At 46.5% G+C, this 22,937-nt stretch overlaps 7 protein-coding genes across 7 annotated transcripts in view; 3 read left to right on the forward strand and 4 right to left on the reverse strand.

Annotated features, from left to right (window-relative positions):
• Nucleotides 1-1,789, reverse strand: part of Pmar_PMAR009827 (hypothetical protein) — a gene marked incomplete at both ends in the record, with an annotated part of 2,379 nt that extends 590 nt beyond the window's left edge. The window contains one exon of the mRNA XM_002779772.1: nt 1,678-1,789. Coding sequence (XP_002779818.1) covers nt 1,678-1,789 — 112 coding nt within the window. The remainder of the gene's footprint in view (nt 1-1,677) is intronic.
• A 5,850-nt stretch (nt 1,790-7,639) lies between these two features.
• Nucleotides 7,640-9,676, forward strand: Pmar_PMAR009828 (conserved hypothetical protein; the record flags this gene model as incomplete). The annotated part of the gene is made up of 6 exons (XM_002779773.1): nt 7,640-7,765; nt 7,829-8,090; nt 8,139-8,371; nt 8,427-8,498; nt 8,544-8,672; nt 8,720-9,676. The coding sequence occupies 6 exons, from the start codon at nt 7,640-7,642 to the stop codon at nt 9,674-9,676; spliced, it is 1,779 nt and encodes a 592-aa protein (XP_002779819.1).
• Nucleotides 9,677-10,621: 945 nt separating this feature from the next.
• On the forward strand, nt 10,622-11,960 carry Pmar_PMAR009829 (Succinyl-CoA ligase, putative; the record flags this gene model as incomplete). Its single annotated transcript, XM_002779774.1, has 8 exons — nt 10,622-10,747; nt 10,799-10,915; nt 10,967-11,080; nt 11,128-11,187; nt 11,238-11,380; nt 11,426-11,574; nt 11,615-11,744; nt 11,798-11,960. 8 exons carry the CDS (start codon nt 10,622-10,624, stop codon nt 11,958-11,960), a joined length of 1,002 nt encoding a protein of 333 aa, XP_002779820.1.
• A 1,685-nt stretch (nt 11,961-13,645) lies between these two features.
• Pmar_PMAR009830 (glycine-rich RNA-binding protein, putative) lies at nt 13,646-15,211 on the reverse strand. Its single transcript, XM_002779775.1, has one exon. The coding sequence runs from the start codon at nt 15,169-15,171 to the stop codon at nt 14,233-14,235; it is 939 nt and encodes a 312-aa protein (XP_002779821.1). The 5' UTR covers nt 15,172-15,211; the 3' UTR covers nt 13,646-14,232.
• Nucleotides 15,212-16,554: 1,343 nt separating this feature from the next.
• On the forward strand, nt 16,555-17,623 carry Pmar_PMAR009831 (hypothetical protein; the record flags this gene model as incomplete). The annotated part of the gene is made up of 1 exon (XM_002779776.1): nt 16,555-17,623. The coding sequence occupies one exon, from the start codon at nt 16,555-16,557 to the stop codon at nt 17,293-17,295; it is 741 nt and encodes a 246-aa protein (XP_002779822.1). The 3' UTR covers nt 17,296-17,623.
• A 356-nt stretch (nt 17,624-17,979) lies between these two features.
• On the reverse strand, nt 17,980-20,643 carry Pmar_PMAR009832 (Calcium-dependent protein kinase, putative; the record flags this gene model as incomplete). The annotated part of the gene is made up of 9 exons (XM_002779777.1): nt 17,980-18,203; nt 18,406-18,510; nt 18,771-18,906; nt 18,955-19,076; nt 19,123-19,298; nt 19,794-20,118; nt 20,168-20,333; nt 20,379-20,522; nt 20,566-20,643. 9 exons carry the CDS (start codon nt 20,641-20,643, stop codon nt 17,980-17,982), a joined length of 1,476 nt encoding a protein of 491 aa, XP_002779823.1.
• Nucleotides 20,644-21,307: 664 nt separating this feature from the next.
• On the reverse strand, nt 21,308-21,492 carry Pmar_PMAR009833 (hypothetical protein; the record flags this gene model as incomplete). The annotated part of the gene is made up of 1 exon (XM_002779778.1): nt 21,308-21,492. A coding segment is annotated over one exon (185 nt), but the record flags the coding sequence as incomplete, so codon positions are not given.
• Nucleotides 21,493-22,937: the final 1,445 nt, after the last annotated feature.

The following is a 22,937-nucleotide window of genomic DNA, read 5'->3' on the forward strand; positions in this document are numbered from 1 at the left end:
GAAATTTCCCGGAAATTTTCCATTCCGGAAATATTTTAGCGTGCCCCGGCATATCAAACACCAAAAAATACGTAGGGGCCCGCCGGGCACTGCCCGGCCAATTCAAGAAGTCTGTGTTTCTCGTTAACGAATGGGAGTTTTGAGCTGAAACTTTAACAGAGCATAGATATAATGATTAACTATTATATACTGAAATGAAACTGTAATATTCGAAACCTGAGATATGAGGGCGAATGAGGAAATCACCACCCAGAACCGTGCAATTTTCTCAAGGAACGCAACTTATCGGGTGATGTGAAAGTAGTCCTTGGGAAAACTCTAATTCAGAGAGCAGAACCCTGAAGGCAGCCCTCGATACCTGCTCTGGACTGACTCGCAGCTTAGCTGCTAGTAGTCTACATTGGAATACGACGAGTTGAGTAGAAGTATTTAATCAATCAAGTGGTCTTCGATATATGCTCTTCTGATTGGTCAATACTCAGTGTTGACCAATCAGAAAGACATATATCGAAGAATATGCTAAGAATATGTGGAGGGGTGTATGCGCAAAACTTTTGCGCGTGTCGGCACGCGATGAAGGATGATTCGCAAACCAGGATTGCAGCTTGATGGACCTCTCGGCCAGTTCAATGAGAGATGTAGTGGGACTCCCATTTGGTAGAGGAAACGAGAAACTCCCCTCACTGATACGGCCAGCTAGTGTTGAAGTTCTTACTATCGCTCCTTGTCGAATCTGAAGTTCCTCGAAGAGTCTCTTTAATTCTATTTCACCCGCCCGTCCAAGTAGGAATTACGATTTTTGAAACAGGCGCATTGTGCTCTGAACCAGATTTGGTCTGGTGAGTGGTCTGAATGTTATGCTTATCAGTTTAAGATCGGTAAAGCCGGGTCCCCTTTTTGTCCCACTTGTTTACTTTTGGGTATTGAAGTCGTTGATGATGTAGATCATAGACTCTTTAGGTGCCCCAGATTTAGAGAGGTCAGATTACGTTGTTTTGGCCTTTCTTCTCTGGAACCGGACAGATGCGATTACGTTGGTAGAAATACCGTTAAAGTCGCGCGGTTCGTTGCTTTGGCGAGAGATGTATGATTACCATACTATACATCTTTCCCTTCTCCATTCGGATGAATGGTCTTGGACCGTAAAAAAACAGGCGCTGAAAAAGTGTAGAAGCTATAGATACTCGTTCCGTTATCGCACAAGATTAACTTAACTCGATCATATTTGGACGCACTGTTGCACACAACAATGAAATATGGGAGGGTCAATAAATGATTGAAAAACAAGACTAATGACTGATTGCTATGCGAAATAATCAATTCGCGCGTGTGCCGATACGCATTCCTATAGTCTATTTTATTTCACTCTCGAAGAGTGTTTCTACTTGAGTTCACTCATACCTATCTTATTATTCTTCCAATCATACAAAAAATAACGTCCAATGAGGCTAGGGAGTCCAATAGCCCATAGAGGATAATCGGTCACATTAAGAAGTACGCGGCAATAATCACGCCCTTGAGCATCCGTTCTAATATCCACATATGCATCAGAGGGGATCTTCACCTTGACGTCCGAACCATCTAGACCCTTTAGAAGAAATTCTATCGGTGGAAGGTGTTGTCGTTGATTACAATTGACGATAAGCTTAGGACCCCTTTGGGTAATCGTCACCTTACTGCTTGATCGAGTCTCAAGATCTTTTATAAGGTTAGGAAGAGTATACCTATGCATAGGTATGAATATGCACTCTGCCCCAGTATCAAGGATACCATTATCATTCACAGCCATTACAGGATACGCGCTACCTCCAAGGGAGAAGCCAGTAACTCGGACATACCTGGATTTAGTAGTAACCGCTACATAGACCAACGGACTTTTATGCATACTAGGATCCGATCCACCGAGAAGGAGTTCCCCTCTTTCATTAGTGCCATCATGCCTGAGGTAGATCGAGAAGATATTACTCTCGATAAGCTTCTGTGAGAGAAGTTGTTCTATTATCGGAACATATGGTGATTTTGGGTCAAATTCCGGTGCCAATCCGAAACTGGCATGAGGGACTGGCACATTGGGAGCGCACGTGTATTCAGCAACCAGACCGAATGTAATAGTGGCACTGACAGCTTGGCCGAAATGGGCCGTTGCAGATTCCTTGAAAATCCTTACTTCGGATCCATCTCCGAAATGTATTATATGAGATTTTCCCTCCCTGCAAGGTTCAGGGCTGCATTCATAACAACCGAAGATGATATCCTTGCACCTCCCTGGATGACCCTTCTCATACCAATGCTTCAGAGAAAGAACGTTGTGGGTTCACCGGTGTCAATAACACCATAGACATTTTGGCTACCGATTGTTACTTTTCCAACTAGGAAATACACATCGGCCTCTTCCGTAACCTTCTCATATGATATAGGAACCCTTATGAGAGATCCCACTACACCGGATAATAGGGAGAGAGGGAAAAGTAGAGAACGGAATATGTCCATCTCAGATTGGAAATCAGCTACAAGACATAAATTCAGGTAAGCCAATCACCACTGGTGAACAACCCAACATTGGCATCGGCGCTAGATGATGAGTTAGTCATCAGAAGATGTTTACAACTCGCTATCGAAGTTCAAACATATCCGGATGCCACCGAAAAAGGACATCGATCAACTCGCGTACTTCACGTGGAACGCTACGGATGAACAAGATTCCGCACAAGCTTGCGCGGCCTAAACCTGCTACGAACCGTAAGCGAATAAACCAACTATGGGAAAGTATAGGGCAATAAAGGAGTCAAGATAGACACAATCACCGTTGGAGGCGACTGCCTATTTCGTGGTAGCGGTACCTGAGGTAACACGTGAAATTTCGCTGAAATTCGAAATTTCGTGTAATTCTGAATATTTGGATGCGCCCTACCGCGCACGCAAGCCTAGTCCGGTCCCGATGAAGGTCAATTTATTAGGCTAGGCCAGCAAGCGAGCGAATGGTTTGTGCTGTGGTCCGTCCAGCCCTCTCACAATGGCATCATGCCATTGTGAGAGGGCTGGATGCCTATGTGAGATGGCTGGAGGCCAATGTGAGATGGCTGGATGCCATTTTGAGATGGCTGGATGCCAATCTGAGATTACTGGATGCCATTGTGAGAGTGCTGGATGCCACTGTGAAAGGCTGGATGCCGCTGTGGAAGGGCTGCAATGATAATCATTCCGCCGCTGGATGCCATGGTGGGAAGGCTGGATGCCGTTGTTAGGCTTCTCGGGACGAGTCTCGTCCCGATCACAGCGGCATCACGTTTACTCTCAGAGTGAACGTGGACTTGCCTGGTTCGGATGTATCGAGCTGCAGCGTGAGTCTGTCTGCACTCACCATCCAATAGAGAGAGTATAGTAGTTTTCTATTGCTTTGAGTGGATTAAACCTCGGTTGGTGACGTCGCATCGCAAATGAGTTCTATTCGTTCCGCCAATGGGGTCCACAAGTATTCGTTGAACTGATACATGATTTCGATCATCGGCACGTGATACTATATATGATACATTACCTCTTTAAGAGAGGCTCTTTTTGAGATGCTCTGACGCGTGGATGTCGACTTGTCTGACTCAATTCCATGAGAATGGGTGACAACGGAGGGTGGCACTGTGAGAACTCATCACTGAGAAGGTTGGATGCAATAGTTTGAGTGCTGATTGAACCTCGTTGAAGCTGGATGTCAGTGTTCTTAAAGAATGGATGTTATTAATCGGAGGCTGAATGACATCATGTGCCACACGACGTGTGTAGATCCACGTTGTGTGGATGACTGGGACATATAGCATGGCAGGGAGGATAGACAGTATCATGATAGGGAAGGGCGATAGTGTGCTTCGTGGAAAGTGAACGTTGACTTGCCTGGTTCGACATATCGGGTTGCAGCGTGAGTCTGACTTCGCTAAGCGAAGTTCGCTTACCATCCAGCATAGCGATTCGAATAAGTTTCTCTCTCCTTAGTGGAATTGGTTTATATTCCGCTCGAATTTGGTTGGTGGTCTTCCACATCGTAAGACCTTGCCTTGTCTATTCGTTGCTGAATGGAAGTGTGAGTCACCGGTATATAAGGTGGAATGTGACACATCATCATTACTCTGAGCATTCGAGTGCGTGAACATCGTGTCGTTTGACTCGACTTGGAGTTATAGAGTGAGACGACTTCACGGCTGAGCCGTGACGGCTCATCACCTCGTGATGTCATCATTGAATTCTAGTAAGCTCACTGAGAGTGAATGGAGGCTAGGGGAATTGGCAGTATTGTGAGAAATGAACCTCGCAATATTATTCGATATTTGTTTATAGTACTACTTTGGTTGTAGGAATTGGAACTTCCAATTTGGAAGACTTGCCCGGGAGGGTGTGGAACTTTCGGAATTCCGTCTAAAGAGCGTGAGATCTTTCGGGCTTGCCTGTAAATAACGTATATGAGTTACATGGTTCAACCGGGAGCTGCTCCCGGGGGTATCACGCTCCCCGGGAGCGAAACTTCTAGAGGCTATTCCACGACTGATTAGTGGACGACTATTAGTCGTCGACTAATCAGTAATAGTCGTACGTGCATCGCGTTAGAATATGGACAGAATAACTCGATATAGCGTCGGTATATATAGCTGAGACAGCTTCAAGCCTTGAAGCTGTCTCAACTGAGGGAGTTTAACTTTGAATTCATATTGGGCCGATTTCGTACCCTGATGGACTTTTCACGCATTCATCACGTGAGAAGTTCTCACTGAGAACTATCAAGTAGACAATTGACGGTCAATTATCGACCGGGACTGGGGGCCAAGGAACTTTTCCTGGAAAAGGACAAGGGACGGATGAGGGTCCAAGGTTATTATGGGCAGAACGTCTCTTTTTCCGGGTTCGTGAAGAGGGCGAGCATGCAGTTTAGGAATATAAATGGAGGCCGTTCGGAAGGATGAAAATTGGCGCCACAAGGGAGGATCATTGTGTTTCTTCCATCGAGGCATATCTTTCTTGAAGAACGATATGACTTGTATGAAACTACGAACTATTGCTTAGATTTATCGTCATTGAGGATCCGACGAATTGGATCCGTCAATGTGAGGGTCCGTGGAGGATCAATGGGGACTCTCCATTGGAGAGTAGTCTAGAATCCCGAGCAATCTAAGGCGGGAGCAACCATTTCAGATAGTCTCTAGAAGCTGGCATGTTCGCAGGGGAAAACGAGCTATTGGAATTTCTGAATTGGAAACTTGATTTCAGTCCGATGTTGCTTCGGAGACAACATATCACATAATAAATCAAAACCCTAGAAAACTCATAAGCTTGAACGTGGTGAAAGCAACCGCTCGTGGAAGTTCAACTGGAAGTGCTTGGAGTGACTATTCTAGTTGAAGCTCTCAAAATCTACATGGTTTCTCAGAATCTGAGACTCAGATAATAAGATTGTTCGGGATGGGGAGTCGACCATACCGACGGCGATGGCGGATCAGATCCGAGAATCGAAAATTCACGAGATTCTCGTGAATTTTTTCGGAGGTCTGTCATGGTTCAAGGGATGCAATGATTCTCTTCCTTATTGGGAGTATGGAGAGCAATCTTTAAATACACAAGTGCGACAGATATTAAGCGTGTATAACCAACCTGCAAAGAAGGCGATGCGGTTGTCCAGTGGGGAGCTTAAATTCGATATAGTGCATGTACCAAGGTGATAGTACCATCACCCGCCAGGTGGCACCTGATGTGCACCCTACCACGAGAGTATTTTATGCAGTATTAAATACTGATGATATCTGGGAAAACTATACAAATCTAGGGGCATCGGAATTGTAGAAACATTATTGAGTCAATAATATTGACAGAACTAAACGAGTTATGAGGTGTCGGAGAACAAGACCAACATGTTTTTAAGCTATGAGCGTTCAATGACCGGCGCCAAAGTTCATTGCAGATTGGACTGTGGAACGCCAGAGAAGATATTTTAAGTATCATGAGTCATGATTCATGACTCCCTTGGCAAATTGAGGTTGAAAAGGATGGTGCCGAGTGGTTATTAGAGCTATTATCGAGGGTTACTATCGTCGAGGAGCGCGCAACGCCAGTTCAGTGAACTGTGTTCATTCGTATGAGACTTTCAATGGGTCTGAGGAGCATACGCTATGCTGCAGTGCGTATATCTAGCAGAGAATTTATGGAATATTCAGCGAGGTCAAAGAAGTCTTACCTACGGGACAGACGCTTATCTCACGGTTAGGAATCCTAACCGTGAGAGGATCCTAACTTAGGATTCTGTACACAAACATGTAGTGTTTGACTGTCATACTATGACATACACTGTATGTCGCTCGGGGGACGTTTCATGGAGGCGATGACAAAAAAACAGCGAATGGTAACCTCGCTCTCGGTAACCTTGATGTGAGGGTGACTTTGTGAAAATAGGGCTAGCGAATGTAGTGGCGGCCACCACTCAACTGTTCTTAAACGGATTGAGGGCCAACGATAGAATCAAAGGATTAGATCATACGGGTGGCCAATCCGATTTGGAAACGGACAATGCATCGCGTGACATGGAGCGTCGATCTGAATATTTGCTTTTGGAGTTATCATCGCGGATAGCGACTGCGCGTGGAACCCATCGATGGGTGTAACAAATTGTTAGTAACAATGAGAAGTTGTGGACATGCAGTATGCTTTAGTATGAGGTTTGTGTATCCTCGGTGAGTGATAAGAGACAGCACACATCCGAACATTACTAAGCTTCGATGGTCCTCGAGTCGAGGACCTCGACTGAGAATGGTGGAGCGAAGCTAACAGGGACCGAGCATCAGCACGACAAATGCCCGCTGCACGATACTTTGCTGGCGGACGAGTTGACAGCACCCCCATTCGAGTGGCCACTGCCCCAGGATCAGACAAAGACCATATCAGACTCTCAATCTCCTCACGATAGCTACTATCTACAAACAAGACGAAACATATCACTTAAAGGGTAATGAACCGATTTCAGGAGAGTCTCCGTCGGAGACTCCGGGGAGATTCGTCTCAAAATCGAGCTCAACCCAAGAAAAAAGAAGCTTTCTTAGGATCCATCGTGGGAGGAGACCGCTTGTGACGAGTACTAGGCAGACCTTGAAACCTAACGCGTGACGCGCCTGCGTTCACGCAGGAATAATAGACAACACGCATGCACAGACCATGATTCGCACAAAGCAATATAGCAGCCGTAACACAGTAGAACCGTAACGAAATAATATCATACTAACGCAGCGTTAGCTATAGCATTAGTAACGCTATAGGATGATCACACGTTAGCAGGGCTCCGTACTCTCGCACAGGCCTACAGATCAAGAACCACATAGCTATTCTACTACTGAGAACAGCAAGACTTCAAGATCTCAAGAGACACAAACTGTTAACCGCGCACGCCCACATGATCGATTTAGGTCAACGTTCTCATGCGAGACGCTCATTTTTAAGTTTACCAAGCGTAAACTGTGGGTGAGAATGAAGTACGGCGCAGTGTGAAGTTCTGTTCTCTGGATGGCTCGAGAGGACACGTGGAACTACCGGGGGTTCCCTTGAATAGGATTGTACACAGATTAGCAGTACACCGTTGGTGATACTCTCGTGTCATGACAGTTCATCTCTCTCGGAAATGTCCTCTTCCGGTACCGAGCCGTCGGTATCTGAGGCTAACAAGCTAGAAGGTGACGATGTTGTTGCTACCGAAGCTGTACCCTCAAAGAGTGAGGCGGCAGGGGTCGACGGTCGTAGTGCTGAGGTAGTAAGCTGGGGGGAAGGGGTGCTTGATCTTTTTTCGCGTTATTCATGAGCTTTGTCGTAGGAGGCTGGTGTTGCAGTTGGAGGAAAGGAGGAAGTGGAGCGGGCAGCCACTGAGAACGTTGGGGAGAAGAGGTCTCGTGTGGAGGGCGCTGTTGAAGACGATTCTCCCAGTGAGGAACCTCCTACTAAGAAGGCCGCCGCGGGTGATGGAGAGCAACAACCATGCGAGACTGAAATCAAGGCCGATGCATCGGGTGACGCTACTGAAGTGAAAACTATCGCTACTCCCGAAGGTCCTACTGAATCTGATACTAGCTTTACGGGTAGTAGCAGGGGGCGTGTTGAGCATTGGGACGGTCGGTTGTCTTCAGAAGGGTCTGCCTCTGCTCCGACAACTAATCCTGTTACCACCCACGCTGAACCCGTTGCTCGGCCGATCGGACCAGCGCCTCCACAAGATGGAGCCGACCTACACCACTGGGGAGCTGATGCTGGACCGTTTCGGCACACGGTGAATGTTCCACAGCACTGTGTGGCGCAGATCATCGGTAGGGGCGGGGCGAATTTGATGAGCACTCGCAACACGACTCGCTGTCATATCGAGGTGAGGAGGTTCATCCGCGTCTCGAGAAGTGTTGAGATGATGGTATGTGTTTCAGTGTGATCAGCATACGAAGGACAACGGCTATTCTCTCTTTCATATCGACGCCACTAGTGAGGAGGACCTTCAGGTGAATTCCTATCACGACTGTATTTCTGTACTTCTTCGTATTCAGCGAGGCGTACGGGCGATCGAGCGTCAGACGAAACCCATGCACCCACTTGAGGGGGAAGTACAGCATGTCGTTGTTGTTCCTGACGAGCGTGTTGGCGATATCCTCGGGCCTCGAGGATGCGTTGTGAAGGTGTGTATGAGCGTATCCAGAAGTCAACGCCGATGAAAGCTCTTCAGGTGATATCGGATCGCACAGGGTGCCGAATTGACATCCAGCAGCGTGGCCTTCAACGAGGAGAGCCCCGCGAGTGCCGTATTGTTGGCTCACCCGAGGAGGTCCAGGCCGGAATACAGATGGTTGAAGGCATTAGGGACGGCAGTGTTGATGTCAAGGCGATCATCCATGACTTTGAGCTCGCCAACCCGGCATTTAGACGCGAGCAGGAAATGCGTGCTGCTGCTGCTGCTGGTGGTGGATGGATGACTCCTGGTAAGGGCGGTGGCAACAATATGTGGGAGACTCCGTATGGCATGAGAGGTCCTATGCCTCAGCAGGCTTCTTCTTATGGGGTGCCTGGTATGGTCAATCAATGGTCTCATCTGTTGCCTGCGACTGGGCCGATGGACAGGGCTGTTGTTGATGTCCCCTCCGATTGCGCTGGCCTTGTTATCGGTCGTGGAGGGGAGAGCATCAAGGCCTTGCAAGCTGACTGTAGCTTGTCGGAGTGTCAGATTGAGAAAGGTGTGGAGCAGCGGACACCTCGGAAGATGACTTTGCAGGGGCCGGCGACGGGAGTTCAGGCCGCGATAATGCAACTATCGATGAAAACCAATGGGAGGATCGTCACTATAGTGCAACAGCAGTTCCCAAATTACCAACCACAACAACAGCAACAAGGGCCTATGATGACGATGCAACAACAACAACAACAACCGCAGCAGCAGGGTTATACCGGAATGCCTCCATCACGAGAAGGCTATGGCATGCCAGGTGGGATGATGATGATGCAGGGTGGCGGTAGCGGGGGAATGGACCCGATGGCAGCTCAATACTATTCCCAATGGAGCGCATATCAACAGCAGCAGCAACAGATGAATGTGAACAACCAGCAGAATGCCGCGGCTTGGAGGAACTACTACGCTCAAATGGGCAATCCTCAGACACCCCCGTATCGAGGTGGTGGCCGACAGTAACAACACGACCAAGCGATTGGTCTAAAGGGTAGTAGTCTCGTGCGAGTTCTCCTCCCTGTAGAATTGATGACTTCGACTATTCTCAAGATGATCTTTGTGATTGGCTGAGTTGAGACTACTACGACCACTACCGGTTATCGCTGCTTCTCCCCCCCTGTTCACTCGCTTAGTTGCTTCTCTAGCAAAGAGGTCTTCACTCGCGGCCTGTGTTCGCATCGGGTTTCACCATGGGATCGTTTATCCGTTTTTATCAAGTTGTGATGATTCCTCGTCTCCCCGCACTCTCCCCTTTTCAGATGAGATGTGTTTTCTTGGAAGCTGATCTCGATGTAAGCCTCATCATGTTTAGGACATTTAATGATGATTTTAGAAGTTGTGGAATTCAATACTTGCACGTGTAAGCAGTGGGGTATTGGATCTACTATGGTTGGTGGCTTGTAGGACCTGTTCGCTGAACGTGGCTCGCTCTTGCGTTTCTCGACGGGATACGGCTCGCAGTGATTCGATTGAAGTCGTCGTTGGACTTGCGTGCGGCTGATGACGCTTCTCCTTTTCGGCTCGTGATGGTGTTTGGTTTCGCTCTTCGTGCCCTGCATCACGGTAAGGGTTTCATTCGAAATCTCTTTCCTATTCGTGATGACATTTTCACTGCTCAGGTCTGTGAATATAACTTCTAGACCTAGTGGAAGAAGACCTACCTTCTCACTTGAGAAGCTATGTGGAGTTTCTCGGGGCTTTCGCCGATCTTAGCGCTTCTACCTCACTCGAAGGCTTGTGTTATCATTCTTGGTGACATGCGACTAACATTGAACCACCCAAGAGGGCTCGGTTTTGTCACAAACGCTGCTAGTTATTCCTCCGAACTCTCTGAGTTGTTCAACTATACTGAACATCGCGTACGTCTCGGTCATCAGCATGTGAGCTTTTCCCATGTAGTTTTTTCGGATGCTCTCTACTTTGGTTTCGCGTGGTACTGTTGCTGCTGCTGTGCCTCTCAACACTGTGGCCAGTAGAGCGTTTTCTTCTACTGCTCGTGTGTGGGTCGACAAAAACACGAAAGTCATTTGCCAGGTGGAGTCTTTAGTGATGTTTCGATGTGGATGTTTGTTGTTTGTGCCTCAGGGCCTTACGGGTAAGCAGGGAACCTTCCACACTGCTCAAGCAATTGAGTACGGGACTAAGATGGTTGGTGGCGTGAACCCTAAGAAGGCCGGCACTACTCATCACGTGGGGGGCAAGGTGAGTTCAAAGACTTTCAAGAGTGTGCCTTCCGACTGGTTACGATGTTAGGATCTTCCGATTTTCGCCAACGTCATGGAGGCACGTGAAGCCACAGGGGCTGATGCCTCCGTAATTTATGTTCCTCCATCTGGAGCCGCATCGGCTTGTTTGGAAGCTATTGAGGTGGGATGATGATGATTCACTTCAATGTGGTGGATGATGTTCTGTAGGCGGAGATTCCACTCGTGGTTTGCATCACTGAAGGCATCCCTCAGCACGATATGGTCAAGGTGGCTCTGTCTCCTCCTGCTGGGTCTGTTTGTCAGTGCTCAGCTTTCAGGTGAAGGCCGCTTTGAAAATGGCAGGGGGTAGAACACGTCTCATCGGTCCTAACTGCCCGGGCATAATCAAGCCCGAAGAATGCAAGATTGGTATCATGCCTGGTTACATTCATAAGAAGGGAAAAATAGGAGTTGTCTCGAGGTGAGCACTTTCTGTGGAGAGTAGCGTATCGCACTAGTCTCTCAGGTCGGGCACTTTGACGTATGAAGCTGTGAATCAAACAACTGAAGTCGGCTTGGGTCAAAGCACTGTCGTTGGCATCGGTGGTGACCCGTTCAATGGTACCAATTTCATTGACTGTTTGGAGAGGTTCGTACAGGATCCTCAGACTGAAGGTGAGTCGTACTGATCGGAATATCTCTTTAAAGTTTTTAGGCATAATCCTCATCGGCGAGATCGGAGGAGCAGCTGAGGAGGAAGCCGCTGAATGGCTCAAGGAGAACAACAAGAACAACAAGCCTGTCGTGTCGTTCATTGCTGGAGTGACTGCGCCACCTGGTCGGAGGTGAGTCGCGAGATGTTCTTCGGCATAGCTTCGTTATGGTTGATTTGTTTCAGGATGGGACACGCTGGTGCTATCATCTCGGGGGGTAAGGGTACAGCTGCGACGAAGATTGCCGCATTGGAAGGATGTGGGGCGAGCGTGGTACGGTCCCCAGCTGACCTTGGTGTGAGAATGTTGGAGATGTACAAGCAACGTTACCCTGACAGAAGCGTGTGAGAAGTGCGGTAGCGCTAACATTCAATTTCCGATGCTCTCCATAACATTGTATTCTGTATGTACTACGCTCATTAAAACTATGATTTTTACGAAGTGCAATGTTGTCTTCGCAGACACGGGGCTGAGCCTTGGGAGTTGAGTTCTCGTAAGTGCAATCTTGGATATAAGTGATCGAGGATTTGTTCGCGCTCAACACTGGTTTTTAATAAATCGATAATATACCATCAAAGAGGCAGAACGAAGTTAATACTGCGTCCGCGTGGATGCTCTTGAATATGATCAATCTTGGATGGAAGCTCTTTGTTGTTACGGACGCGGTTTTCAATTTCGCCGCCCCAGCAAACAGGCGTCAAGAGTAGACCGAAAGGATATGGTTGAGATCTTAAATACTGCACTCATGCATAATGAATCTTTAAGCAAACTGAGAAAAGCATGTTGATTCTGTCTGCCTCATGAGTTTCTCTGCAGCGATAGCTTTTCACGTGAAGTACGCGAGTTGATCGATATTAGTAGAGCAGAAGGGCTCCGGAATGAGGGAGCACCAGGATGTGATTAGACTTTGATAGCAAGTTGAAAACATCTTCTGATGACAAACTCATGCGTGATCTTTGAGATGAACGTGCGTCAGAAAGAGCAACAGTAGTTGAAGTTGTTGCAGTCTAGTCGTGAAAGGGTTCGTATAGCATGCGGGTTCAAATGAAGGATATGTTCCAACTCGTGCCGCTATTGTGTATTGGTAAATTTGAGATATACCAATTGGATGGAGAATTTTAGATATGCGTAATTTACAGGAATTCAGTTCGACTCCAAGCGAGGGAAACTAGTATGTCCAAATCAGGAAAAAGATGTCGAATGGGCAGATGCGAATCTCCGCACCATCCAGTGGATGGCAACCACGATGGTCTCCAGGGTCAATAAGATCCTTATTCTTATTATAAGAAGACAGAAACCCGGCAAAATCTCATACCAATTGAGCCAGGCTTGAATCTCCCGCAGTTCAACACAAAGATAACGTTCATTCAAGAGGAGGAAGACCACCCGAGAATTCTCTCATTTAAGGCGAGGAAATAAAGCGGTAACTCAGTGAATGAGGCTGCGAGCAGAAAAGTTGATGGTATGAATCGTATGAGGTAATTCCTCAACACAAACATACGGGAAGAGCCCTTTTACACTCGGGCAGACATCAAGATTGATTGCCAGCCGCCGAAAAGAGGTCACCGGAAGGATAGTCAAGACGCTTCCTTGCTAAGGCAGCAGGTGCGATGCGTGATTGACGATATGATTCAGACCCAGCACTCTGCCAGCTGAGAGTACCCACCCACTCGAACCCCCTCAGATGTTATTGTGTTACTCTCGAGTACACCTCGTGCTCATTCACTGGTATATATGATTAGTTGCTGATGAATTCTCTGAGAATATCAACTTATGACTTCCGACTGTTTACACATAGCCACTGATAAACTGATAATTAATATTGGGTGCATGGGCCATGACGAGCCAGGAGCTACGTGTTCATGCCACAAACCCGCACTATCATATATTCAATAATAATACCCTTACACCTTTGAGTATGAAATCAAGAAGTCACTCGCGATATTCAGATCATTCAATGGGAAAAACCAAACTTCAGTATTGGTTTGCTTCTACGTGCCCATTCCCACTTCAAACGCGACAAGGATATTTACGTGGGTAATTTAGGGTTAGACTGACACATCATCAAACCCAACGACGCGTAAATCAAACCTCGATTCAGCAGCTGCAACTAATAAGATCTCCGGACGTTCATAAATACCCTCTGAACTACTGAGCCACCACACCAGTAAGATGGCGGTAGTAATGACGATCTACATGAAATAGGCGGAAGACATAACACAAGTCTAGCTGATATTCTTCATAGCGATTTCTACAGCGACTAACAGCAATAGGGGGGATCAATGCGAGGTGTATTGACAATAAAAGGTTCTAATCTTATAGGATATCAAGTAGTGTGTGTGCCACTGCATCCGCAGTTCTATCACTGAACACACTGAATCACAAAGATATGCGCATGAACGCAAGCGACACATGACACAATATCAGAGGATTAATCCATACATAACTCATTCGATGAATAGTACTATTACACCAGCAACAGTTAAGGCACCAACCTCAGGAGTTGAGGTGCTTATGGGAATCTCATCAGATAGGATGAATCGCTGGGCGTTTGATAGACGCTACGATTCATTATAATACTCACATCGTACCCACCTCTAATGCTGTGAAACATAGTCATTTAATAATAGTTACGGCCCTTACCCTTGCCGCCTTTACCACCACGACCCTTACCATACGGGCGTCGATAGCCACCGAAAGGACGACGCTGAGCAGCGATCGCCCCAAAAGTCTCTTTATCTGTGGCTCGTTGCTTAGCTCGTTGATCGAAGATAGCCGGATCGACTGCAGCACCTTGAGTGCTCCTCTCCTTACGGTCCAGAGCATCACAGGAGATGTCGTCGAAGAATCCCTTGTTCTTGCTATAGCCAGTCCTAACAGTCGTACCAGCAGTGGAAACAGCACTCTCGTCGGGTTTCTCGAGCTTGGAAGCATTGCCAGCATAATCAAACTCCTCCTTCACCTCAGCCTTAGCCTCAGGATTCACGTTCGGGACCAATTCACCAACAGGACCTGTACGAGTAGGAGGCCTCCTATGGGGCCTCTCGCTGCGACCATATCCACCATAGTAACCACCACCAGAGTAGCCACCACCCGAATAACCACCGCCAGAGTAGTAGCCACCACCCTTACCTTTGCCACCGTAACCCTTACCACCGTAACCCCAGTTGCCACCACGACGATCCTCCCAGCGACCACCACCACCACCACGAGCACCACTTCTATCATCTCTCTGTTGACGATTGGTACCACCAACCTTAGGGGCTTGATTCATGCTCACAATAGCTGGGTCGACGAGAGCGCCAGCCTTTTGACCAGCGCCCTCGAGGACAGTGAGATCTTTGATGTCCTTGCCTCGGAATATAATAAAATCATAAACCTCGTCGCTGGCAGGGACGTTAGGAACCTTGCGACCTTCGGTGCCAAACGATTTGACATTCTGCAGGGCTATAGTAGACTCCTCTGTGTTGATCGTGTACAGTATACCCTCGTAGCGGATCTCCGCGTTGGAGATGAGCGAGATCTTGCTCCCAATGTAAGGCAGTGATGAACCACTCATAAGCTGGAAGAGTTGATAACAAAAGAACGCTCAACGAGCTTTCAAAATCTGACATGAGACCAATCACAAACGATAAAAGGCACCACGGCAGTGAACGGATAAAATGCATGCACGCATACACACAGACAACCACATCGCGGAACCCAGTTTAGACCGAACATAAATCAACCATACAATAGAAGCATTGCCTTCTTGGGAGCTGGTGCAACAATAACGGCAAACACAGTCACTTATCATATCCAGCTCAGTTTCACGCGCCTCGAGGAGCGATAAAATCATAATGCACGCACGCACAACCATTCCGAGCTGCGTCACACAGTTCGCCATTAAAATCTTCACATAACACTCATTCGACTAATTCACAAATTCCATAAAAAACAGTAGCCTCATCATACTACTAGACCAACTCCTCTTCCCGATTGATCAACTACCGAAATTACCATTACAACAATCTTGACCTCAGAAAATCGCTCTCGGGCGAGCGAGATTCGACCACCACCACCGCACTCCGAAACTTTTCTTGTTGTGCCGTACTAGTACACCCTTGCGTGTGACAGTTCATGCTGACCTGGCAATAGGCCCGGGATGAATGTGGCAGGCAGCATCAGCAGTATCAAAGCTAATGATATTTCGAATGAGCCCTCCTTAGAAGCCTTCCATCGCAAATAGGCAATTTTATATTCTCAACACAGTCTCCAGTTCGCCAGTAGACTGTGATAGATCCGGTCAGTGTTCTCGATATGACATCAACGACAAGCTTCATAGCTTACTCTATGCTGCTACGGGTTTCTCAAAGTGTTTACCTCATTGCGAGCACTTAACGAAAATGTTGATGCCCGAAGGACAGGCCCGAAAACAAAGGCTTATAGAACAAGCTCGCAGGTGAAGTGAATTCGCTCATAAATTCTCATTCACCGGTTTTGTCTTGCAGGTCCTCTCGCTGGTGAGGACGGTAATATGCCTACCGTCCGATCGGCACAACACGCTGTATAAGTCCCCAATCTTGGTGTCGGGTAAATCAAGATTTACTACAGGTTCTGAAGGAGATGGTATTACCTAGAAGGTGCTGTTATGGACAGTTGCATGTTGGCCATTCCGATGTAGTAGAGCCGCGCTAGTCTCGTCGAGTTGCCTTGGACATCTAAGTGCCCATAGGGCAGACTCTGTCGGGGCACTCGCATACTCAGGTGAAGGAGGCGTTGTCTCGGTTGATGACATCAGTCAGCTACTACAAGTCGGCTCCTAATGTCTATCGTTTTTGATATGGTCATGCATACAGTTTCCTATAATCAACCAGGAATTGACTTTGTGTAATTTGTCCCTACTAGAAGCTGACTTGGTCTCTCAGGCTTTGAGCTTCCCCACTCACCATTGCCTCTGTCCATGACCGTTGGTGGCCGCCGCCGTCTGCCTGCTTCTCGGCTGCACTCAGGAGCTCCTGCTAGCTCTGTTAGGCTCATCATTTTCGATTGGGACTCTACTTTAGCGGAGCGTTCAGGCAAACTGGACCGAGGTAAGGTCCTCTACTGGTTGCGAGAGCTGCGCAGGGTTACCAATGCTACTATCGGTATCATGAGCTACAACACCCAGGGCGTTGCGTCTGATGACTCTCTCATTCTTTCCGAGCTGAAGTCTAGTGGTATACTAGGGGAGTATGTCCACAAAGAGAATATTTGGGGTTACCTCAATCCTTGTCACTGTCGTGAAGATCTGGAAATGCACGAAAACATGCATCCTATCTTCTGTGGTGATATAACATCAAAGGCTCGAGCCATCGGTCGTATCGGTCGTTATGCTGGCTTGAAACCCGAGGAAATTCTCTACGTAGACGACAGCTACAAGCAAATCGAGCACGCAAAAGCCCTGGGCGTATGTCACACATATCAAGGAGTGTACAAGAACCTGGCTGGGCTTACTGAGGAGGACTGGAAAGCGATAATTGCGTTTCTGAATGATCCTGCTGTTGGTCATCATCACAAGCTTTGGACGGGGTCTTCCATGGCTCCAGCTAGCACACTTCGCAATACCGTCCTAGAACGTGCATCTGGTTTCAGGACGACCAAACCAGTTACTAATTCGGTATCCTCCCATATTCCTGTAGTGCCTGTGAGAGTAACGGCCTGACCTCGCTCCTGCGGTGTTAGGTGCTGAAGTAGTGGGCAATATGGTCATCTCACTGCATGCTATTCTCTGAGCTAAACCGCTCTAGTCTTAGTAGCAATTCATATACTACAGATCTTACTAAACTATTATTTTCTTTTATGCTCATGTAATGATAAACACATTTCTGCAGGCAGGATTAGATTCTCGATCTGATCTTCGAGAAATTTATCCCCAAGCCCCATTTCTGTTTGGTCGTCGTCGTCCAACTGCATTTCTGCTTACTAGTCGTTGCACAATGGAGATGTTCGCACTAGATGCCCGCGGAAGCTCTAGTTGGTCGATGATGATCATTCTTCCGAAGTAAATGGATTGTAAGCCGATTACGAATTTTGTGTTGTGTTGATTACTCGTGGGAGGAGAAAAACCACAGATCCATTTATTGAAGAACACCGTTAAGGGAGTTGCTCATTGCATAACAAAAATTGCCTTTAACATAATTATAAACTATTATTCTATCACATGTGTTAGAAGATGCCCCGACTACAACAACACAAAATACTTCATATCTCGTTGTACATTTTTTCATCACAAATTCACACATCGGATCTTCACTTTCTGGCCCGGTTGACGGTTATAAGAAAGAGAGAGCCATTCAGACCAAATCAGATTATCCAATTATTGGCAAATCTCAAAATTCTCAGTCTGTTATTGTTTCCTCATCATAGTGACAAACTCTTCGAAATCAATTTCACCGTCACCATCAGCATCGACCTCGCCCAAGATCTCGTCAAGATGGCCTTCCACTAGGTCACTAACAGTTCCGTTGTGCAGGACTTGACTGAGCTCCTTTCGAGTGATCTTCCCGTCACCATCAACGTCGAAAACTCGAAATGCTGCCCATAGAAGATCTTCTTGAATATATTTCTTACCTGACAAAGATCAGTCTTATTCGGATTATAGCACAATAGTTGCAAAGAGTGTGAGAAATATTTTTGCAAGAAGTCATGTTCAGAGAGTTTCTATACAAATTTTCAAGTTTATATGAGCAGCAGTTGGCAATTTGGGGCTACAGCACGAAATTTAGGGCGTCGGGTTACGCCTAGTGTACAACAGATACGAGATGATTCTTACGATCAAGTGTAGCTGCTATGAACTCGGTATAGTCGATCACACCAGAGCCATCAGCGTCAACTTGTTTCATGATCTCTGCCAGATTCTCGGGGACTTCTTTAAGATCTGACAGGAGATATGCGAATCGCTCTCGTAAAAATGAATTTAATACAGCTATGGCTCGGAGGTATATTTATCATTAGCATGTGTGAGGAAATGTTGTACACAAGTGTCTCCTGCAACTTTAGATTCTTGTAATACTAGTCTCCCTTGCTAGCCTAGCGTATACTTTATGATTACTGTATTGATCATTAGTTGACAACCACTTGTTTATAACTCTTGTTGAGTTATCTAATCCTAACAGCAAGAAACAACTAGACCCTCACCAGCATGGTTGATTCCCTCGATGATCTCATGCACAGTGAGCTGTCCATCGCCGTTTTTGTCAATAGAAATAAAAATCTGCTTTAACTGCTCAATCTCCTCATCTGGTAGCTGTTGAGCAATAACGTGTAACGCGGCCTAAACGCCTCCCTCAACACATTCACGATATGGCGAATTCTATCCGACCTTTTTGAGTTTATTCTGACTTCGAAACGACTTCAAATTTTCAATCTGGGCCCCCTCTAGTGGAGCTCCCTTCGCCTTAGGGGCCTTATTACGTACCCATAGGTGGTTCAAGGCTTGTTCGGCTGAACAGGAGAAGAATTACACTTAACATTTTGGAGTAGTTCTCACCAGTGTAACGATCTCGAGGGTTGATCTTCAACAACTTCCGTATGAGATCCTTAGCATCTTCAGAGATGCCTTTCCAATCACTAGCGTTAAAAGTATAGTTGCCAAGCCGAACTTTAGTGAGGACATCAGCGTCAGTCTCGCCGTAAAAAGGAGGATAACCACATAATAAAATATACCTAGAAAAAAATCATACCGCACGCGGAAATATAAGTATAATTTACTATTAGATAAAACGTGTATTATATATATTTTATAGATAAATGATGATATCAAATCTCATTATATTTCCATACGCCATTCAGTGGTGGAGGAATATATGTTCGCTTCCCTCAGCTGAGTTCACAAGGTTTCTCACTAATTATACAAGTTTATATACGAGTTCGGGTAGAAGTGTAGAAAAACCAATGAGAATTTCCTCAATTTTCCTCAAAATTTCCTCAATTTTCCTCAATTTTCCTCAAAATTTCCTCAATTTTCCTCAAAATTTCCTCAATTTTCCCCAGAATTGCCACGAATGTTACCCCTACACATATAAACCACTACGTGCATATTTTCTTACACTGCATATATTCTCTATATTAATAAAATAAGAACATAATCATATAGAATCAATCATATATGAAATGGATGTATATATAAGATCACAGAAACCTGTCATCATAACGGCTTACATTATAACACCGCAACTCCAAAGGTCACAAGATTCATCATACTTTCCAGCGAGTACTTGAGGGGCAACATAATACGGAGTGCCCGCTTTAGTCGTCATTATATCGTCTTTGCCGAATTTCGTGCTAAGTCCAAAGTCTATTATCTTCAAGCAGGACTTCTCGAGAGGTTCTTTAGTAGAAAAAAGGAAATTTTCCGGTTTCAAGTCTCGATGCATTATATGGTTTTCGTGCATGTAGTAGATTGCCCGCAATATCTGCTGCATGATGATAGCCGCCTGGACTTCTGTGAAATGTCCAACTTCAATGATCCTATCAAAGAGTTCACCTAAAATACATTTTTACGTTGAGGAGTAGTAGTATGATAATATTATTACCTCCTGTGCATAGTTCCATAATTAGGTATATATTCCGATGATCCTCAAATGTCTCGAATAGTTTAATAATATTAGGATGATCCAACATCTTCATAATAGCTATCTCTTGTTTAAATCGATCTATGTTCTTCACATGGGATTTTGATATTGTCTTTACCGCACGGACCTGAACATCATCAACATATCGCTATCAACCTCCCATGGCACTCACAGCAGCAGTCGACTTGTTAATTGCCTTAGACACCGAACCGTAGGAGCCCTGGCCGAGCTTCTTCCCCTCAAGCTCATAGAAGTCTGTCAACGTTCCTGTGTTGTCTACTATGAAGTTGGCCCGAGCAAAGCCACCTTCAGCGACCTGAGCTCAACGACTTAACAGGGGTGGTTGATCGAGGGAAGACCTGTTTCGAAGGCAAACTGCTGCTATTTCCATTCATCGTGGAACTAGGCTCTGATTTGGACCCACATACGTTACCCATATTTTGGGACTTTAAAATGAATAACTCTAACGCCGCCGATTACAGTTACTCATAAGACAGTAAACCCCCCCCCCCCCCCCTCCCCCCTCGCGGAGATGTGTCGTGCTACAACTTCGCAAGGACGGCTTTCTCCTCATCTTAGTAGACTGCTACAGGCAGAGTTGCGCAGTGCCGTTGAGGAGATGCAAGATGGCTCAAGAGAGCAAGCTGGGCAACTCTCAACTGTCACAAATTTTTCTATTTTTTGCGGCACTTGTATCTCACGCGCCCAAGCGCCTTCTTCGTTAGAGTAAAACAGTCCAAACACGTGACTGGACCCACATGGAGCCGATGGTTGGGGATTCGCTAATACTCTACTCAGTAAACTGCCTCAGTTTAGAATGGTTACATCTGAGAGACTTCTTTTGATAATCTCATCAGTAGATTGCGTATTTGGGGGAATTCGCAAGAAAACGTCGCTCATGCCGAAAAAAGAGTTTGTGTGTTCAGCAATCACGAGTTAGCAAGTCTTAGTGGAGTTTGCTTGATCTCGATTATACCTGGGGAAAATTCGTCACTGCGCCACGCTATTCAGCTGGCCTTACTATAACTGTTCGCAGCTCCCACGGCAGGCTCTACCAGTGAAATGATCACATCCAGCAGCTGAGGTATCATCATTGCGTACCTGTATGGTGAGAGTATTTGAATATGACACCGCTGGGATTCGAACGCGGCACGTTCAACGCGCGGCCCCCTCGTACAGGACGGCGATAGCACTTATATCTCTGCATATGTTTCACATGGAAGGTGTTATTATCCGGAGTAGCCGCTGGGTTAATCGATGATATCGTGAATCCAACAGGAGTCTGCCTAAAACATGCCACTCTATGCACAACCTCGCAGACGCTAGTTCAGGCTTAGCAACGAATCCGATGGTCACTACTTTATTAGTAACGAGTAGTTTGAAATTCAGACTACTCGTTGCATCAACGCTTCCATCCCATTCAAGATGGACATGTCATGGCTAAACCCATTTAACAGACTCTTCCTGCTTCAACCATACCTTCAAGAACGCGATTCAAAATCGTTACTGCGCCGAAAACTTATTAATTATTGCGATTCTGCCTTTCTTCGGTAGCCATATATTTATTTATATTATTGTTGAGAGTTGTTGAGAGCAACTTCATGATAGCGAGAGCATGGATCACCATCACACCCACTAGGACGGCCATCCCTTCTTGTGAGCCAGACTGGCTCAGCCAGTAACTCAGTTCTTCCAGAGTACGAGTGGCCGATACTAGGGCGACGCCACACTCTACCCGGCGACGTCGCTCTAGTAACCGATACGCATGCGTTCGGCTTGATGGAGAACCCAGGTGCCCGACTAGTATAGCTCAACACTGTGTAACAAATGGACGATATAATCCAGTCATGTTCAAAACGAGAGTACCATAGCATACGTTTTCTTCCAGGCAACGCTGCCGAGCCGACAACAGCACTTAGCCGCGTTGAATAGTACAAAGAGGTCTTGTCGCTGATGAGGTCGTAGCTGTGGAATATTCACATATCGATAGTATCGCTGGCTATACTCGGATTCTGAACGGTTAGACAGAATTTTACATGCTAGCGGCGATGCCGCAAACTCCGGCAGTGATGGTGACCAGGGGTACGTCACGAGCAGTCTGGTCGATTTCACATCGACATTAAGTATCCGTTGGTCAAGCGGTGAAGTCGCCGAATCTTGCCCCGTCCCACCTGTCCTCCGAGGTGAAGTAGGTATTGGGGGGACAGAAAGAGGAGTAGAGGCGCCATCCACAGAACTATCCACACGTGAGAAAACAGCTGCTGAAGAACCACCAGCTACCACCAAAGCATTCCCAGACAGATCATCTGCTGGAATATCAGGAGTTGGGCCACGATGTTGACGGCTAGCAACAAATTGTCCCCTATCATTACGTCCTCGAGGTAAAACCATTAGATCTCGGTAGAACGTCCCTGAGCTGCAGGGATTGATAACACAGGTAGAACCAGCTTATGGGAAGCTTAACTTATAAAGATTATTAAGGGAAGGGGGTAGAATAGCTAGGCTAGACGCCAGCTACTATTATCTCCACTATGATAGTGGCACTATCACATAATTGTGTTGGCGGAGCGGAGTGGAGGGATGAGTATCATCACAAAGTCCATATGGTCACACCACACAGGCCTTTCAGAGAATATCGACGATGGCACATTCGTGAGGTGTGCCGAATCTTACTCCGGCACTACCAGCATAGGATCACTGCCAGGTTCATTCCACATGGGGCGAATCAAAA

The sequence above is a fragment of the Perkinsus marinus genome (assembly GCF_000006405.1).
Source record: "Perkinsus marinus ATCC 50983 genomic scaffold scf_1104296945300, whole genome shotgun sequence".
NCBI classification, from domain to species: Eukaryota; Perkinsozoa; order Perkinsida; family Perkinsidae; genus Perkinsus; species Perkinsus marinus.